The sequence below is a fragment of the Talpa europaea genome (genome assembly GCF_964194135.1).
Source record: "Talpa europaea genome assembly, chromosome: 9".
In the NCBI taxonomy this organism is placed as follows: Eukaryota; Metazoa; Chordata; class Mammalia; order Eulipotyphla; family Talpidae; genus Talpa; species Talpa europaea.
The window spans coordinates 113,232,679-113,253,133 of record NC_140076.1 but is presented as its reverse complement, the minus strand read 5'-3'; the positions used below and the strand labels follow the sequence as shown (position 1 = coordinate 113,253,133).

Below are 20,455 nucleotides of genomic sequence, written 5' to 3'. Positions count from 1 at the left end.
CCTCGCGAAGTTGAGCCTTAACCCAGAGGAAGAAATGAGAAAAGTTCCCCCGAGAGCTAAATCAGCAAATGCTGCGTTTGCTGTTTAATCCCAGCCTCTCTTCTTCAAGAGCTTTATTCTCCTTTCCATTTTCCATACCTTGAAGAAGAATTTTTTTAAATTCTTGGAACAGAATTTATGAATACTTTTAAAATGTCTTGAATCCCCTGGTTTTCAAACCTGTGCTCTAGAAAGCCCCCCCTCTACCCCCGAGGCTGGGGGGTGGGGACAGAAGACCCCGACCCTGGTGAACTCTCCTGTCATCTGTCCACCTGCCAAGCCCTGCACTGGACTGTACAAATTTACTGGGCAAATTTACTGAAACTATTACATTTGAAAAGGGGTATGTTTTCCAAGTAGTATAGTCAAGTCCTCACATCTAGCAACAGTTGGAGAACTTTGTTGTGGGTAGTGAAGCCTTCAGCGGGTGGCAAAGGGATGAATGATTGTGGACAGTCCTCTGAGGACAGACCTCAGACAGACATGGACGCAGCTGTGTGAGCTGCGAGAAGGTGATCGGCCAGATAGGGTTTAATCGTCCACCAGTGAGAACGATCGAATCGGGGCGAGCTCTCCAACACAGAGATCCGTGTGTGTTTTCTTCTGAGGGAAATCTCATCTTAAGCTTTTCAGATCACTCCTATACTTAAAATCTTTTAGCGTTTCTTAAACGCTCGCCTGTACTTACTGTTCCATTCGGTGTAAAAATAAATGACGCAGCGGGGGTTAAGATGTTTATATCAAGAATTTGACCTTTGCTGATTTGGTGTCGCATACTGTGTTATCATGGGGAATTAAAAGTATTTCTCACTACATATCATGTTATAATTATTTATGTCTTATTGAGATAATATGTTACTTTCGTTTTAATCACATTTCCAATAAAAATGAAAGGGGCTTGCCAACTTATGCTGTACTCACGTATAACCCTTGCACTTAAACATAGCAAAGCTGCCGTGAAGTGACAGCACAGACTTTCCTGGAAGCCAAGGTCCCCATATTTTATATTTCATCATCAGTTCTGTGTGACAGGGAGGCATTCACGGAGCTGCTGTTTGGCATGAAAAAAAGAAAAAACAAAACACAGACTGGAAGAATATAAGCCCAGGGCCTCCCTGGTGGTGCACCAGGTTGAGTCTCAGCACAATGAAGCTATTGGCAGCCACAAATTTGATCCCCGGCCAGGGAGCTACCTACATGACGCAGCAGACTTCTCCTGTCTCCCCGCTGCTCCCCTCAGCAGTGGATTTCGGTCAATCTGCCTGTTCTGCTCCCCACTGTGTCTCTGGTGAATCCTCTCACCCTCTGCACCTCTGGCCTACACCCCAACTCTTGCATGCATAAATAAATAAATCTTAAAAAAAAAGTGTAAGCCCAAAGAGATGTTGAGCTATAAAAGAATAGCTCCAGAAGACAAGAGAGTGGCGATGCTGGCCGGGAGGGGCGTGGTGTGGTCTGGTGGAGACTTCTGAGCACGCGTCCCACCAGCTGGGTGCTCTTGGCTTTTGCTCAACCTTCTGAGAAGTGCGTGTCTGCGGAGGGGAGATGTAGGTGGGAGTGAGGGACTTACAGGCCAAGCTAACCTTGAGGTCACCAAGTTCTCAATTGGGTGTGGCCCAGGGGGAGGAAGGAGCACGGAACTTGGAGTCCAGCTGAGAGAGCTGGACCCGGATCTGACCCAGGATCTCGCAGGGCTGGTTTAAGCTGTGGGCCCCTCCCCTGGAAGGCGAGGCCAGTCACTCCATCCTCTGTCTAATGAGATGATGGCCATGCAAGTGCCCGGGACTATTCTCCCAGGTCAAGTTTTTCACAAGAGGAAGCTCCATCAGCTGGTGAAGCCCACCCCGTGGTGGGAGGGAGATAGACACGCAGCTCTTGGAATTTGGAGGTGGCTTCCATAAGTCTGTAGGAGGCTGTTTTCAGATCAAGTTTATTCCCTTTATATTCTTTTCACCAATCTTAACAATATGTATTATCAGGGATTGACAGCCTAATTGGTTAGTTGCTCCTTTCTCTCGCCCTCTTTTTTTTTTTTTAAAGATTTATTTATTTATGCATACAAGAGCTGGGGTACAGGCCAGAGGCGTGGGGGAGGGGTGTGTGTGAGAGAGGATTCACCAGAGACAGAGTGGGGAGCAAAACAGGCAGATTGACCGAAGTACACTGCTGAGGGGAGCAGCGGGCGAGTCAGGAGAGGTCCGCCGTGCCATGTGGGATTCTCACCGGCCGGCTGGGATCGAACCTGCACTGCAGAGGCTGCAGACAGCTTCACAGCGAGGCGCTCAACCACCTGCGCCATCGGGGAAGCCCTGATTTCTTTTTTTTTTATCACAGTCTGTGACAGCAGTCTGCCTTTGACTGTGGTTCACATGGGTGTGATGAAGGAACAGTGGGTCTCCCAGCTGGATACAACAGGATTCTACGATGAGTCTCAAGATCCTTCACTGTAATCTTTGGTTTCCACCACCTAACCAAAGTTGAAAGTACTTGAAAGCTAACAGAGAGCCTTTTCTCAGTGTCAATTTTTTTTTTTTTTTTTGAGATTTTAGGGCCTCCCCTGGTGGCACAGGCGGTTGAGTGCAGTGCTGTGAAGCTGTCCGCAGCCTCTGCAGCACGGGTTCGATCCCAGCCAGCTGGCGAGGGTCCCACATGGTGTGACAGACCTCTCCTGTCGTGCCTGCTGCTCCCCTCAGCAGTGTATTTCACTCAATCTGCCTGTTCTGCTCTCCGCTCTGTCTCTGGTGGATCCTGTCACCCTCCCGCACATCTGGCCTGTGCCCCGGTTCTTGCATAAATAAATAAATAAATCTTTTTTAAAAAGATTTTATATATTTATTTCTGCATAGAAGAACTGGGGTGTAGGTCAGAGGTATGGGTCGTGAGAAGATTCACCAGAGACAGAGTGGGGAGCAGAACAGGCAGACTGACTGAAATCCACTGCTGAGGGGAGCAGCGGAGAAACAGGAGAGGTCTGCTGCGCCATGTGGGCAGCTCCCTGGCCAGGGATCGAACTCAGGCTATAGCAGTGATAGCACTGAGACTTAACCCCTAGGCCACCAGGAAGGCCCTTTTCCCCAGCATCTTATTCACTTAGAATTAAAGACAGAAGCTCTCTTTAGTAGTCACAAAAATTATCTTTTACCATAGCAGCAACTTGGGATTTTTTAATTGCTTTCATGTGCAATAATTAAAGGTGCTGATGAATTTTGTATGTGCTCAGTTCCTCAGGACAAGAACTGTCTTAGTCACATCTCTCAGATGGACTGTTCCCCTGGCATTCAAACGTCTACCCTCTCTTCTGGAATATATCAAATCCCAGGGCCGAAGCTGCCCATTAGTAAGACCGATTCCATTTAAAAAATGAGCCCATGAGTGTATCGATTAGAAGCGCCCCTTGTTTTAAGAAAACACACCTGAAATAAAAAGCAAGAAATATTTGTAAAATGCTCCTTTCTTATCTCTGCACTTGGGTGGAATCGTGGCTGGACGCGGAGACGCCCGTGGGTGAAGCTGTGGGCGCGTCTTGAAGCTGTTTTCTTTGTGGTTTGCCTCCTGTCCACTGGGAGGTCCAGGCCCCTTTCATTTCCATTCTTGTCCAGCGCCAGTGCTTTTGAACACAGAACCCCCCAACCTCCCACCACCCAAACGCCACATTCCAGCCCCATGATTTCATGGTACCAGGCGTGTCTCCCCTGCCTCGCCGCCCGGCTGCCTGCTGCTCTCACAGGGGGACAGACAGGAACATAAACTCCCGGCGAAGAGCAGGAGGCTCTCTGTATATTTTTAAGACCAGGAATCCAGTTCTCATTTAGACGCTGTATTATTTTTAATAGCTTTTTGAAAATTGAACAAAACATTTCTTGTTGCTCTTATTTCTTGATAACATCATCCCCTCTGCATGGATGTATAGAAGCACAGAAACGGATGGAAAAGAGGTATTAGGTCATGTCTGCTCCCTTCCCACTGGCCTTTTTTCCCACAGTCTGTCCTCCAGTGCATTTCTCTTCCAGTTTTCTCAAGAATTAGTCTCTCCGGTTCTCCTGGGGAATGATCCCGTAGTTTGACCAGGGAGGAATTTATGTGGAAATATTCAAAATCTTTTTTTTTTTTTTTCCAAGCTTGATATTCCTCGTCTTCATAGTCCTTTCTATGACATCAACGGCCCCTCTCCAGCCCAGGTCAAGGATTTCTCGGGGGTGGTGTTTTTGTTTTTGTTTTTGCTCTTCCAGTTACTAAGTTCAGAGCTGTTTTTTCTGCTTTGCTTTCTCTCTTGGTCAGTCAGTCCCTAAAGCACATTAATCATTTTTCACCTCACCGAGAGCTCCTGGGCTGGTTCCCATATCAGAAACCCAGAGCACTGGTTACAATACAATCCCGTGAGGCTCAGGAAGCCTCACTGATAAATACTTACTCTATTCTTTATATATATATATATATATATATATATATATATATATATATTGATGCTGAAGTATATTTTATTTATTTTTTTAAATAAATTTTATTTTTATATTCCCCATACAATTGCAACCCCCTTATTTTGACCCCAACCCCTCCCCTCCCCGCCTCCCACCCCCATAGAGTGTCTCTGGTTCATAGTTTTTTGTTGATTTTGATTTTCACTTTCTTATGGTTATTCATTTTCCTGGTCCCTTATTTAAGTTTTCTAGATTCCTGCTAGGAGTGAGACCATCCGGTATTTTTCTTTTTCTTTCTGGCTTATTTCGCTGAGCATGATCCCTTCCAGCGCCATCCATGTTGCTGCAAAATACTCTGGTTTCTCTTCAGATCGTATAAATCTTTCACCTTTTACTTACTCTATTCTCTCCCTCTTTCTTTCTCTCTCTGTCTCTCTGTCTCTCTACTTTTGCCCTGCACCCCAGTTCTTGTTTGCATAAATAAATAAATAAAATAAATCTTTAAAAAATATTTATTCTTTTTTCTCCCTCTTTCTTTCTCTCCCTGTCTCTCTGTCTCTCTCTCTCCTCCAGAACTTTCTACAGTATGACTCGGGGAGTTACTCATCTGAGGGTTTACTGGGGAGAAAGGGTAGTCGATAAGATTATATTTGTTCTCAGCATTATATTTGATCTCTTAGAGGATATTTTTCATATTGTCAGAATCTCAATTCTTTTAGGTCTCCTGAGTGTTTGGATCAAGCACCATCCTGGACGGTGGTGCTGTGATGTAGCATTCAATTTTAGGGCTATCGATTCAGGATAAGCGGAGACAGGGAAAACAGACTTGATTTATAGGATTTGGAATTCTTGGGGAAAGGCAAGGATAAAAGCTGAGTAGCCTTGTCACTAACATAACTAAAGTAAATTCACCCGTAGGAGTTAGTGTTAGATATATTGATAAAGATTTGTTTTTAACATCGTTTTCCTTTTTTAATCTCAGCTTTATTGAGGTATAAGCAATGATAAAGTGATGCAATCTTAAAGTATACATCATGGTAATATGATGTGCATTGCGAAAGCATCTCCCCAACACATCATTACCTCACAGATTTATCTTTTAACAAACTGAAACTATACAATACAGTCTTATCAACTTTAGTCAACATATTTTACATGAACTAGAGCCTCATGTGTTAAATGGTTTCCTGGATTAGAAGATACCATGTTGTTGAGATGTCAGTCTCCCCTAGCAATCTATAGCAATCAATATAATCCAAAACCCCAACAGGATTTGGGACCTTTACAAAATGATTCTGATTTTATAAAGATTTATTTATTTATGCATACAAGAGCTGGGTTGCAGGCCAGAGGTGTGGGGGTGAAAGGATTCACCAGAAGCACAGTGGGGAGCAGAAGAAGCAGACTGACTGAAATACATTGCTGAGGGGAGCAGCAGGTGAGGCAGGAGAGGTCTGCTGGGTCATGTGGGTCACCTCCTTGGCCAGGGATTGAACTTGTGCTGCAGTGGCTGCAGATTGCTTCATAGCGCTGACTCCTAACCCCTTGTGCCACCAGGGAGGCCCTGATTCTAAAATGTATTGTGGATCGTAAAAGGCAAAGAAGGAGTAAGATACTCTTAAAGGTAGAAAGACTTGCTACGCCAGATCCCAAGACTTGTTAAAAAGGCAGTTGTTGTTCTGCAGCAGCAATAGACAAATAGATCAGGGAATCAACGGGACAGAATGGAGAGATCAAAGGTACTTGGGGCTGGGACAGTTTGGTATCTGTGCATCGGGGGGCAGTGACTGTCTACATCACACCTTAGGGACAAAACTCCAAATGGATACAGACTTAAATGTGAAAGATAAAATGTAAAGTGTGTACACACATGTGCTTTGTATGTACATAAGCACTCACTCATATCTTCATGGCCTCAGGGCATTGAAAGATTTCTTCTATGGCATAAAAGCCCATAGTAAAAAATGACATATTTGGTTAAATTCAGAACATCTCTTCATCAAAAGATTACATGAAGAACACTAATACCCATACAATGAGAGACTATATTAGCCACACATGTAATGGACGTATTCATATCCAGCGTGTGTAAATATTCTTAAGTCAGTAAAAAGGCAATCCAATCTGAGAAAAAGATGCAAAATAACTTGAACAACCACACAAGAGGAAACAAAAACAGCAAATAACCATGAATTCTGAACTTCTCTGTCAATCTGTCTGCATCATCCACCCGATTAGCTAAAAATAAATCCGCTGGTGAAGTGCTGGAGAGGATGTAGGGCTATAGGAACTGCTAGCAGAAACTGCAGATTATTCCAGGCTGAAGAGCAGACAAAGACACGCATGCATGTTATGACTCAGCGATTCTGCTCCTGGGTGAACACACTAGACGGGCTTGGCCCATTATACACAAACATATGTGTGTCAGAATGTTCTTAGTTTTCTATACCTTTTTTTTTTTTTTGCAAGTTTTCAAACCTCCAGGAAAGTTGCAAAACGAATACAATGAATAGAATAAAGTCTTCGTACATCATAGCTACAGACTAAGCCTGGGAGCTTGTGAAAGGAGCACTATGTGGACTTTGAAGTCAGAGCTACCTGGTTGGAAATCCCATTTCTACCACTTAGTATTGGCCTTGGGCCATCTATGTGAGCCTCAGTTTACTGTATGTGAGCCTCAGTTTACTCATCTGTAAATTGGGAGGTAATAATATGGCTACTATCATGGGTATTGTAAAGATTAAATACATTAATGTCTATAAAGCACTGAGCATAAATGCCTCCAACATATCCATTGTCCAGTAAGTTTTGCTTGCTATTATTAATATTTTTATTATCATTGTAAAAATTATAATGATGCATTTTATTCTTTCAGAACCTTTTATTACAGCTCATTTAATGATAAATTCACTTTCGTTTTATATACAAAACCAAAACTATTTATAAATATATTCAGTTTTGGCTTTTCACTATGAGCTGCAAAAATCATTCAATGGAAAAACAGTATTTTTTCACCTTGTTTTACAGTCTTTCTCATTTCCTATATAACTTCAATATTAGAAAGTGCAAACCAGTGGGAAAACATAATCATGACAAAAATATTTTTTATAATTTAAAGAAACTATGCAAAATTGAAAGCTCCTCTTGAAGAAATATAAAAACAAGTATGAACTAAATTGCTATCAAGTGTTACTATCAGACTATGTGTTTCCTAGTTTCTAGCCCAAGATGCTACACACTAAATTAAAGAAACAACAATTATTTTTAATAAAATGTGGATTAAGTCAATAGCAGCGGTGTTTTGCCCTAAAGCTATGATTGTCATTGCCTTAGCTACAAACTGAGTGACATCACAGAGAAATCCATGGGACCCCTGAAGTGACATTGGGTCCTGTGTCTGTACCTTTCTCGCTGAGCATGGAAGCACAGCATCAGCTCCTGCCCTGGGAGCCTGGCCTGTCCCCCACGTGGTGTTCGTGTTGCCACAATCCACTGGCACTTGTCTGTTCATAAACGATCCTCCATCTCCAACTAGATTGCATTCTCTTGAAGATGCCACAGTTTTCTTATGTGCCTTTGTACTTGCAAGCTTTTGAGTAAAAATGTAGTTTAAATATCATTTTCTGTCCTGATATCACAATGCATTGCACAGAGTAAGCACCAAATAAATGCATGCGGGTGAGGACTGTCAGGTTGTAGTTTACAAAAGTCACCAGTCATCATAGCAATGGTAACGTGGACATAGGATTCATAGATCTTGTTTTCCTTTATTTCAGAAAGATGCTGCGAAGCGGGTGTTCTCTGGCATTCAGCCCACGGGAATCCCCCACCTGGGCAACTACCTGGGCGCCATTGAGAGCTGGGTGAGGTTACAGGAGGAGCACAGCTCTGTGCTGTACAGCATCGTCGACTTACACTCCATCACTGTCCCCCAGGACCCCGCCCTCCTGCGCCAGAGCATCCTGGATGTGACCGCGGCCCTCCTCGCCTGTGGCATCAACCCGGAGAAGAGCATCCTTTTCCAGCAGTCTCAGGTCAGCTTCACAGAACAGAACCGAGAAAACCTTTATTTTCAGATGGAGAAAAAATTTGATGGTTTATATAGGTCCTATGTGTGATTGAAAATAATTGTCCAAGGACGCTTTGTCAGATGGGATTGTTTCACTTTAATGTTTTCCCTGGATTCTTATCATTAAGTATCGTTGCGCTGCAATAATATTTTTAAATGTTCCTCCATTATAGTTAATGAGTTTGTAGTACTTCATACATCAAGAATTTGTATTTTAAAAAGATTTATTTATTTTTGCATACAAGAGCTGGGGTGCAGGCCAGAGGTGTTGGAGGTGAGAGAATTCACCAGAGACAGTGGGGAGCAGAACAGGCAGATCCACCAAAATACACTGCTGAGGTGAGCCCCGGGGAGACAGGAGAGGTCTGCTGCACCATGTGGGTCACCTTCCTGGCCAGGGATTGAACTGGTGCTGCAGTGGCTGCCAATAGCTTCATAGTACTGAGACTTAACCCCTTGCACCTCCAGGGAGGCCCCTTCATTATTACTTTTAGTCTGGAGTTGTTTTTTCTATACTGGGTTGCACTCAAGTTGATGAATTCATGCTGTTGTCAAATCTGGTGAAGGATCGAACTTAGTGGCCAAGGGTTTCATGTCGCTCCAATGTTGCTTTATTGGGTATTGCATTTGGAAGGCCTGCTGGATAATTCCCCCTAGGTCATTCTTGGTATAATAGCTTTTGAGAAGATTTCAAAGAGCAAGCTGGGAAATTGCAAGACAGTGTCCAGTGTTTTGAGTCCAAGTCAAGAAAGGCTTCAGAACAAAGCCAAATTATTTGGCTCCTGTCTTCACTATGGATAAACTGGTTTGCTCTTGGGCAGCAGATAGCTGATCTTAAGAGACACCTAAGAGACTTCTTGGCAGAGACGAAAAATACAACTGGTTCACGCCCTCATTACAGATCTACTTTAACCTCGTGATGGAACCAGAGTAAAAGAGTGGCATTCATGCATGTTGTGACCCATGTTAATGTATGTATGTGTATAGTGCACATTACACATGTGGAGCTCACCTTCCCTAGCCATAAGCTTTAGACGACCATTTTTTTTATGTTTTATCATCCATAGAAATTAATAGAATAATTCATGCAGCACAGCTGTTTAAAAAATATGTAATAAATGAAGAGTATCTTCAAAAAATAAATGCCCTTATTAAACTTGTTGCCAGCTTGGAGATAATTTGATAAAAATAATAGTATCTAATCATTAAAATGAGCATAAAGGCAATTTACCTCAATTTCCTTCCTTAGAGTTGGTCAGGAAACATTTACTTACACGTGACCTTTCAAATTCAGTCTTGGACAGATTTAATTGCTCTAAAGTACTTGCTTATATTGAGCAAACATCTGCCTCCCTATAATTTTCATCTATTCATTTAACTTCTGCGCTCTAAAAATATACAATAAATCAGCTCTGCCTCCCACATGGCAGGTCTTCAAATACTTGGAGATGTGTGTTATGCAATGTCCTCACCCAACAGCCCCTGGAGTACATCTCGCCTTTCTCGAACCATCCCAGAGGCTCACCCTCCTGGGGCTTTTATCTCAGAAGTGCTCTTCCCTTCTCGTCTAAGAGGATGTGTCTCTGCTGTTTCCCGAAGCAATGCTTATTCAGTCTTCACACCCGTCGCTGGCACTGTGATACCAGTTATCAAAAAGTGACTACTTTTTGAGTCGCCAGATGCACCAAGGACATCATCTTTGTCCCATCAAAGTTCTTAGACCGTTTCTAAAAATTGTATTCCCAGTACCTAGTGCCATACTTCTTACAGGTGAAATTATTTCATCTCCACAAAGTAAACACTTGCCAGATTGCTTCTCTTAAGTGATCTGAAAGCCTCACAACCACGTCCCGTACTTGGACACTGAGCTCAGACACTCAGGACTGATGACTGTACTATACATTTTCCCTCCTCGTAGTGGATTTCTGGCAGTGACCTCTATGAACACCTAAAATTTGCAATCTTTGAGATACCTTCTTTCACATGGCACTTGGTGTTTCAAAATGCCAATGTAGGAGACTTGGCAAGAGCTTCCTCATAAATGAGGGACAATAAAATCTCCTTTCCTTTAATTATTTATGTGCACAATGAGATCCTTGGTGTTCCGGGTGCCTTTGGCCTGGGTGGGGGGATGGAGGTAATGCCCTTGGTTGGGTCTGGATGTCTGTCAGGCTCTCTTTCCCCTGCCCTGCCCTTGGCTCCTTCTGGGGTCATTTGATAGTTTAGAGTAAAATTTGAGGGAAGCACTCATCACAATGGGCCCCTCAAAAATAATGTACAAAGCACTCAGGTGTTTTTCTGTCCTCAAAACATACTTAGTCTGAACTATTTCCCTTTTTGACTCCAGCAGCCAAACTTAGTACTGGCTATTTTATCAGGTTTTCTTTCCTCTTTAAAATATTTATTTATTTAAAGATTTATTCATTTATGCATACGAGAACTGGGGTATTTATTTATGCCTGTAAGAGGTGCGGGGGGGTGAGAGGAGATACAGAGTGGGGAACAGACCAGGCAGACTGACTGAAATACACTGCTGAGGGGAGCTGTGGGCGAGACAGGAGAGGTCTGCTGCGCCATGTGGGTCAGCTCCCCTGCTGGGAATAGAACTCATGCTGCAGAGGCTGTGGGTAGCTTCATAGTGCTTTGCTTAACCCCTTGTGCCACCAGGGAGGCCCTTCCTCTTTAAAATATTTAATAAAGAAAATTAGAAAGAGGTAGACTAATATACCATGCCCCCATCACTTTGTGATTTGCCTCATAAACCTTTTGTTTATTGAATTAGTTTAGAACAGGTACCACACATCATGGCCTTTCATTCCTGAAATAGCTCAGTGTGCCTCTCCATAAATAAAGGACTTTTGTTTTACATAACCACAGTCCTGTCATCACCTAACAAAGCTAAGGATAATTCTATGTTACCATCCAGTATCCCCAGTTCATATTCAAATTATGCTTGTTCTCCCAAAAATGTCTTTTAGAGTTGACTTGTTTGAATCAAGATCCAGCCAAAGTCTACACATTACAAGGGCTCTTAGTCTCTTTGATTCATGCCTCTTGATTTTTTGATTTGTTGATTAAATTCAATTTTATTTCCCATAAAATTAGTTTTTTTTTTTTTTTTTTTTTTTTTACTTTTATGCCCTCACTTTATTTCCTGTCTGAGATAGGTTGTTGGGGTGGAATTCTTTTGCAGTGAAATGTGTCCTTTTGAACATGAAAATAAACCTGAAATTTGTAGTGGTTTCTCTTGGCACTCATCAGTGTGAGCTGCTTGGTGGCTGTAGACCACTAAGCACATAAGGGTTCATCACTGTTTTCAGTCATCTGACTAGGAATTGTGTTGCCCAGTGCCCAAGGGGGGGAGTGTGCCTGGGAGGGAGCCCTCAACTTTAGTTCCTTCATAATAGCATCCAGCCTCAGGTTATTCATGGAGAGTGATTGAAAGTCATTCTTCAGGCATTATCTTGAAACTGTGAAGCTGTGCACTGACTTTTGTTTCTTAGAACCATTCCCAAGTGAAGCAAATCTTCCAGAAACATCCTATTTTAAGCACCTGGTCCCATATTCACAGTGTTTGGGGAGATGAAGGAAGCATCTGGCTGCTTATTTGGTTTCCTGATACAGAGATCCACAACTGACAGCTGTTGTTCTCACCCCAGGGTGGCTCCAATAGAAGGAGACTGAAAAGAAAATCATCATAGTGATTTTTGATTAGGGAAAAATATTAGAGGCCATATTTATGAGAGAACGAATATTTTTAAATGTCTGAGATTTAGCAGGTAAAAGAGGTCGTGAAACTGACACAGAAGCACACAAGCTGGGCTTCACCACTCTTTCCCAACGAAGTCAACCAAGCCTGAGCGGATTAAGTAAATTAGAAAATGTGGAGAACCATCTCTCAGAGGTCCCTGATACTTCGGGAATGTTCAACAAATGTATCTTCTTGATTAGCTGCCTGAATCACTTGTAGGTGACAAAGTCAGGACTAGTTTTTTCTCTCTCAGGCCTCCTACCCTGTTTAACTAAAAATTCCTTTAAGAACGAGGCCCCTGAGGACAGCCACCCCATCACTCAGCTCTGTGCCCTTTTTACCGTCACTTTACTTTCTGTCCAGATGATATGGTCAAATTTTACCAGGATCTCGACAGCTGAAGTCGAAACAAAAACTTTTTTCGAGTTTTCTTTTGAGAACATTTCATAGATCAGTCCTTAGCTTATAAAACAAGTCACTGAGGGATCATTTGTCTACATTTTAACAAGGTTTTTTTGTTAGTTCCTTTATATTGGGAGTTTTCTAGTGCATTAAAGCTTTTAATTGCTCATTAAATATGTAACCAAGAGGATAGGAATTTAGAAAACAAAGTGTTGACAGCCATGCCAGTTAAAATGACTTATCACTGCATCCCCCCACGCCCCACACAATTATTTACAAGTAAAGTTTACAATTTTTGTAATTGTAAGCCTCAGGAAAACATTATATGTTGTAAGGTGTTCTTTTGTGTACATGTTGGTGCTAAGCGAACAGCTTCATCTAAAGACAGTTCCCCAGACGGTGTGGTTGTACATCAGGATATGTTCTAGCCATCATTTGAAGCAAGAAAAGAATTTAGCTATGTTAGAATGCTGATTTTACCAATAATTTTCATCTTCAAGCCTTTGCATTCTTTCTCAGCAGTCTGACTGGAACAATTTAGACTTATTGAAGATTTTTCTCATTATTTTCTTTTTCTTTCTCTCTCAGTGGCCTCTAGTCATGGTGCTGCCCCTAAAATATGTTTGCCATATGTGGGGAGTTTTACAGAGCCCTCTTCTGAAAGTGGTGTGTGTGTGTGTGTGTGTGAGAGAGAGAGAGAGAGAGAGAGAGAGAGAGAGAGATGAAGTACAGCGAGGGGAGGGGAGTGAAAGGGAGAGAGGCTGCCTGTGTGTTTTTGTGTTTTGGGCAGTTTCCATCCCAGTGCCAATGTCAATGCTATTTTACTTTCACCAGGCCTGAGTGCGGATCCCACACTGAGTCTCATCCCCACTACCTCCGAGGTGCACGCCTCCACATCTTTAGTTGTTCCTTCCCTTGGGATCTAAACGCCCTACAGCTGGAGGCTAAGCTGGAGTTCTTTGTGGCTTTGGGCGCTGGCTTTGTGCCGAGGCTAGGGGCGGGACAGCTCAGGCTGTCAGTCATCTTGTCGCACAGAACCTGAGACCATGCAGGGAAAGCTGGAAGCGGGCTGGGGTCTGGAATGCTGGGAGGCTGGGATGTGGCCTCAGCCTTTCCTAGGAGTTAGCTTTTGTTTCCCAGGAAAGTAAATCATCATCATCATCATCATCATCATCATCATCATCATCATCATCATTGGGCCTCCCTGGTGGCCTAGGAGTTCAGTCTCTGCACTATTACTGCTGGGGCCTGAGTTCGATCCCCGGCCAGGGAGCTGACCCACATGGCGCAACAGACCTCTCCTGTTTTCACAGATCTGGGTAATATTTGCAGGACCTAAGCTGCCCACACCCTGGCCCATGAGAATCAGCCCATCCTGACACCCTCAAGACGGGTTGTTGTTAAGTATCAGGCCAGCAGTGGGAAAAGTACAGGCTAGATGTGTTGACCAGTTGGCCTGAATCTTTTTGTTATGACACCTGAGCAAGTTACTCAAGCTCTGAGAAGCTCCCCGACTCCTCGAATACTGTGGAGACTTGTTTAAAAGTGGAGCAGATTGCAAGATAGAGAGCAAATGCATGGCAGTGCCGCTCTTCATCCTCAAAAATAAAATATTTTCAGAAGACCTTGGCAAACAGAAATACCTGTAAAGACGAACCGGTCGAAGAGAGTGAGTGAGAGTTTATCGTTGATAACAGAGTTCTTTTAATTAAAATCAGATCCTCAAGCAAGGTCCCTGTTAAGGGGATTTGTCATGGAGATGATAAGAGTCTAATAAAAATAACTCAGCATGAAATCACTGGTTTCTGAGAGGAAGTGATAAATGGGGATTTATGAGTCTGAATAGTCTTCCAAGTGTCCTCATCAAAAAGCACAGGACCTCATTCCTGGGAAGATAACATTTATATGGGAAATAGTTAAATCATAAGGGACACTGGGGGTATCTTCGACATTTGACCCTGGATTTACTGAACCAGCTAATTGCTTGAATAGGTTTGATTGATTCCTAACGGCTATAGATTTTGGAGTCGTGGCATCTTGTACTTTTTGTTAATTCAATAGTCTTTTTAAAAGTTTCATAACACATAGAATAACATAGCAAGCACTCAAGTTCCCAACACCAGGATGGCTGTTGTTAACATTTTCATATTTCTTTGATTTCCTTATATGAAAAAATACAGAGTTGAAGACCTCTAGCATCCTTCCCCTTCCCTCTGCCCTTGCTTCCTGCCTCCAGCCCTCAGCAAGCAAAATCTTGGCGATGGTATCAATCTAGTCAGTTAGTTCACGCCTCTTTTCCTGTATTATTCCAAGAACTATGCATCATAGCTTTATCTGTGTGGTTTTAAAAAATTTATGAAACTGATGCTAGAGTGTTGTATCTTTCTGCAATTTTCCTTTTTTCACACACAATGTGTTTTTGTGATTTTTCTTGTGTTTAGAAATGCAGCTTAACAGGATTAGAGATGGGGGGAGTGAATCACAGGTATGACAAAGAGGAAGAGGAGGAGAGGCTGGTGTCTGGGCTGGGAGGCCTTTATAAGGAAGGAATATTTAAAGTTGTTTGCTCTGAAGACACTGAAGTACTTAAGCAAAGTGAATTAGGGGTGGGTTGACAGCGGGGAGACCAGTTAGAAGTTGTTACCTTTATCCAGGTGAGTGTCGATGGTGCCTTAGACCCGAGAGGTAGCAATAGTGGTGAAAGTGGAAAGATTCTGAACATATTTTGAAGGAAGGAGGAACACGCTTTGCAGGTGGTTAGATACGGAGGTGAGAGAAAAGGAAGAGTAAGGAAGGGTCCCAAAGTTTCTGCCTAAGCAGCTGCAAGGATGGAAATGCTGCCAACACAGGGGACACCTGTCGGTAGAGAAGGCTTGGGGTGAAGGATCTGGGGTTCTGCATTGAGGTGTCCTCTAGATTCCTCATAAAGGTGCTGACTGCATAGTTGAATATATTAGCCTCCTGGAGTTCAGTAGAAAGACGTAGCAGAATGACAAATGGAGAGTCAGTTTGTCTTTTATGGATTTGCCTTTTCTCAACATTTCACACAAATTGAAGTGTCCCGTGTGTGTTCTTTCAAAACTGACATCTTTCCTTTAGCATAATGTTTCCAATGTTTATCTGGGTTTTGGTGTTTATCAGCACTGCATTCCTTTTCATTGTTGAATAATACTCTGTCACACGAATTTTGTTCATCCATTCATCAATCATGAGTGTTTGAGTTTTATCCCACTTTTTAGGAATTGTGAATAATGCTGCTTTGAACCTTTGTGCAAAGTTTTTGTGTGGCTATATGTTTTCATTTGCTTTGATACACACCCAGGAATGGAATTGTTGATAACAAATGGGTTCACCATTAAGGTGTACTGAAAGTGGCCAGGGATGCATAAGGATTCCAGATTCTCTGCTTCCTTCCCAGAACTTGCTGTTGTCTGTCTTTTTAAGTTGAAGCCATCCTAGAGGGAAGTGGTACCTCAGCGTGGTTTTGATTTGCATTTCCTAATGATGATGGTGTTGAACATTTTTTCATATGCTTGTTGGCCATTTGCATATTTTCTTTGAAGAAATATCTTTTCAAGTCCTTTACCCATTTTAATTGGCCTAACTGTCTTTTTTCTTGTTGAGTTGTAAGAGTTCTTTTATATTCTGGATGCAAGTCCCTCTCACATATGTGATTTGCAAGTGTCTTCTCTCTTTTGGGGAATTCTTTTGTTTTCTTGATAGTATCCTTTAAAACACGAAAGTTTTTAATTGTTGTGGACTCCAGTTTGTTTATTTTTGCCCTCTTCTTGTTTGTGCTTTTGTCATCATCATAACCCAAGAACACAGAGATCTGTGTTCTAGGTTTTTTTTTTTTTTTTTTTTTAAAGATTTATTTATTTATTTATTCGTAGAAGCACTGGGTACAGTCAGAAGCACTGGAGGGTGAGAGAATTCACCAGAGCCAGAGCGGGGAGCAGAGCAGGCAGAAGGACAGAAATACACTGCTGAGGGGAGCGGCGGGCAGCAGGAGAGGTCTGCGCGCCATGTGGGACCCTCCTCCAGTGGCCGGGGAGCAGCCAGGGATCGAACCGAAGCTGCAGAGGCCACGGGCAGCTTCGCAACCCAGTGCTCAACCGCTGTGCCACTGGGGAGGCCCGGCTTTTTTTTTTTTTTTTTAAAGATTTTATTTATTTATACATACAAGAACTGAGGTACAGGTCAGAGGTGTGGGGGGGTGAGAGGATCCACCAGAGACAGAGTGGGGAACAGAACAGGCAGATCTAGTGAAATACACTGCTGAGAGGAGCAGCGAGCAAGTCAGGAGAGGTCTGCTGCACCATGTGGGTCTCCTCCTTGCCTGGGGATCGAACTCTTGCTGCATTGACTGCTGATAGCTTCATAGGTTGCGTCCCAACCCCTTGCGCCACCAGGGAGGCCCAGTAGACACTTACTCTTCTGTGGTTTTCTAAGCATTTTATACTTTTGACTGTTACATTTAGATCTGTAATCCATTTTATGTTAACTCTTCTGTCTGGTGAAGGAAGGGTCCACCATCATTCTTTTGCATGTAGACAGTTACGTGTAGATCTTCAGTTGTCTTAGTCATCGAGATACTCAGTAGTTGAAGAGACCGTTCTTTCCGCCATTGAATGGTGTTGGCATCCTTGTTGAAAATCAGTTTACCTTAGGTGCATGGATTTGTCTTGGGACTCTCATTTCTATTCACTCCTCTATACAGGCAGTCATCCTCATTCCAGTACCTGTTTGCCTGGGTCAGTGGAGTATTATGTTGATTGATGTTTGGATGTTAAACCAAACATGCACTTCTGGAATATATCTCATAAGTGTAATTCGTCATATAATTCTTCAGCAAATACTTGCTTTGCTAGGATTTTGTTAAGGACTCTTGCATCTGTATTTGCAAGAGGTATTTGTCAGTAGTTTTCTTTGGCTCTGATGCCCTTGCCTGGTATTTGGTATCAAGGTAATACTAACCTAGAATGAGTGGGAAAGTCTGCCCTCCTCTGTCTTTTTCCTCCTGACTTATTTCACTTAGCATCATCCCCCTCCATTTCTGTCCATGTTATCATAAATGGCGAGAGTTCACTTTTTATAGCTGAGTAGTATTCCATTTCATATATTTACCACAACTTTTTTCTAATACCACTTCTTTTTAATACACTCATCTGTTCTTCAGCATTTATGTTGCTTCCATTACTTGGCTATAGTAGATAATGCCTCAATGAACATCTACTTACATATATCCCTTCAAAGTAGTGTTTTTGTATTCTTCAGGTAGATACCTAGGAGTAGAATTGCCGGATCAAAAGGTAGATCTGCTTTTAATATTTTTAGAAACCCTCCATACTATTCTCCATAGAGGCTGGACCAGTCCACATTCCCACCAACAGAACCTTCCTTTTTCTCCAAACTCTCTCCAACTTATGTAGTTTCTGGTATTTTTTAATATGGCCCATTCTCACTGGTGTGAGATGGCATCTCACTGTGATTTTGATTTGCATTTCCCTCACGAATGATGATGAACATTTTTTTCATGTGCCTGCTGGCCATGTCTTCTCTGGAGAAGTGTCTATTTAGGTCTTTTGCCCATTTGTTATGAGGGCTTTGTTTTCTTTTTGTTGAGTTGTATGAGTTCTTTGTAGATCTTGGATATAAGCTCCTTGTCCCCTATATGATATGCACATATTTTCTCTCATTCAGTAGGGTATCTTCGTATTTTAATCAGTTTCTTTCCTTGTGTTGTCACTGTTTCATCAGACAAACCAGTGAGAATTCAATATTTCTAAGGAAATTTAATCCAAAGTACAGTTGGTCCCCTTTCGAAAATTTTCATGTCACTGTAGACTCAAGGGAAACCACCTAGTCAGTAGATATTTGTTGAAATCATTTATTTGCTAATCACATTTGTTTATTTTTGCTTCTGTTTCTCTTGCAAGAATTGAGTCCCCAAATACACCACTGAGGCCCACATTATAATAAATAGTTATAGATGGTTCTGCCTGTTTTTCTTCTATGTATTTTGAGGTTTCAGGTCTTATATCTCAGTCTTTAATCCAACTTGAGTGAATTTTTGTGTATATGTAAGATAGTGGTCTAGTTCCACTGTTTTGCATTTGAAATTCAGTAATTTTTGAATACTGCTGTAAATCTTTAGTGACCAAAGGAACTTTAAAATACAATCAATAAATAGATTTAGTTTTTCTGCAATTTTAAAAAAGCTCTATTATTTAGATAAAACATTCTTGAATTTTTTATCTAATAGCTTACCCATGTGATAAAGTTACATAGAACTAAATAGACCTACACAGAGTGAGTGCTGGTAAAACTGGTGAAATCTGTAGAGAGTGGATGAATTGTGTGGAATTTGATTTCTTGGGTGTGATATTATACTACAGTTAATACAGAATGTTGCCTTAGGGAGGACTGGGTGAAACCTTTCCTGATCTCTCTTTTCTTTCTAACAACTGTATGGGAAGCTGTAATTATCTCCAAATAAAAAGCTGAAACAAAAGCTTTCTAAGAAGCATCTATAGTAATAATGACTACCATTTATTGACTGCTTACTGTCAGGTGGTGCTATGGTCATCCTCCTTTTATCAGTGAGAAAACAGAACAGACTTTAAGTAGTTTACACAGTATCGCCCAGCGAGTAACTGGCCGAATTAGCATCTAGATCCAGACAACTTCCTCCGAAGCTGAAGTTCCTGATCACTCTGCGCCACTTGTCTGTCTTCGTGCCTTGCCTCCTAATCCTTGAACTCACCCACTGCAGTTTAGCTTCACTCCATTCACAACCGTGGACCTGCCGTTGCCTGAATTATTAACAAATTCATTGCCAAATCGAGTAGATTATTTTGGCCCTTACCATTTTTCCTGCGGTTGATGGTATCGGTCAGGCCTTCAACAAACATTTATAGAGCACCTTGTGAACCAGGCTCTGTTTTACAGCAGTGAACCAGGTATGCGAATGTGGGGGAGGGTGGGGGGTGGAGGGGGAGATGTTCAGTACCTGCTGACTTGTTTGTGGATGGTCAGCATGCCGTCCACCTTACCGTTCACACCTCTGTTTTTCTGTGGCTTGAAAAAGATCGTATTGTCATTTTGTTGGTGGTTTCACAGCTAAATCAGATTGTACTATATTTAGATACTATTTTCACTTTTCTTCACATAGTAATGTAAACCTTTCCAAGTGACTGTCATGACTATGAATAAATTAAGAGCACCAAATTCTGAGTGTACTACCCTTCTTCGGTAATTAACCATAAATAGAGGAAATGAATTGTCTTTGAACTTTTACCTACTTCTTCTATATGAGGATAACTTGGATTAATTTTTGCTCCCTTATTTGGAAATACCAGGAAGATCTCTGCAGAGACTTAAATAAGTTTCATTCCATATGTCCAAATAAAAAACTACTCCAAGGAAAATACTTGACTTCACTGGAGATGTGATGGTGGATTTTTGCATGACACTGAAGCGGAGCATTTAAGCCAGAGCTGAGGGAAAGGAGTCATCTTGTCTCTGTCCACATGTGTGTGGTTATTTTCTGTGTTTTCATTCCTTTCTCCAAGTCAGTAAAGAATAAAAAAAATTTCACTCTTGCTTCTTCATGCCAAAACAGTTCTTGTTTTATTTGTTCTAAAGGGAATGCATTTTCCTTGGTGATTGGAAGCAACTATGATTCTCTTGCTTGCTTCTGGGGTCACTGTTTTGGCTGATAGCTGCCCACAGCAGCCGCCGGCAGTCTGCCTGGGCAGAGCTGTCAGAGTCACA

General features: G+C 42.1%; 1 protein-coding gene across 4 annotated transcripts in view; it reads left to right on the top strand.

Moving 5' to 3' along the window:
* Nucleotides 1-20,455, top strand: part of WARS2 (tryptophanyl tRNA synthetase 2, mitochondrial) — a gene marked incomplete at both ends in the record, with an annotated part of 64,765 nt that overhangs the window by 22,927 nt on the left and 21,383 nt on the right. For 2 of the 4 annotated variants that reach the window (XM_084241624.1, XM_084241627.1), the window contains one exon: nt 8,234-8,491. The exons of 1 other annotated variant lie outside the window; for it this stretch is intronic. In XM_084241624.1, coding sequence (XP_084097750.1) covers nt 8,234-8,491 — 258 coding nt within the window. The remainder of the gene's footprint in view (nt 1-8,233; nt 8,492-20,455) is intronic. One more of the 4 variants, XM_084241625.1, reaches the window with a different exon arrangement.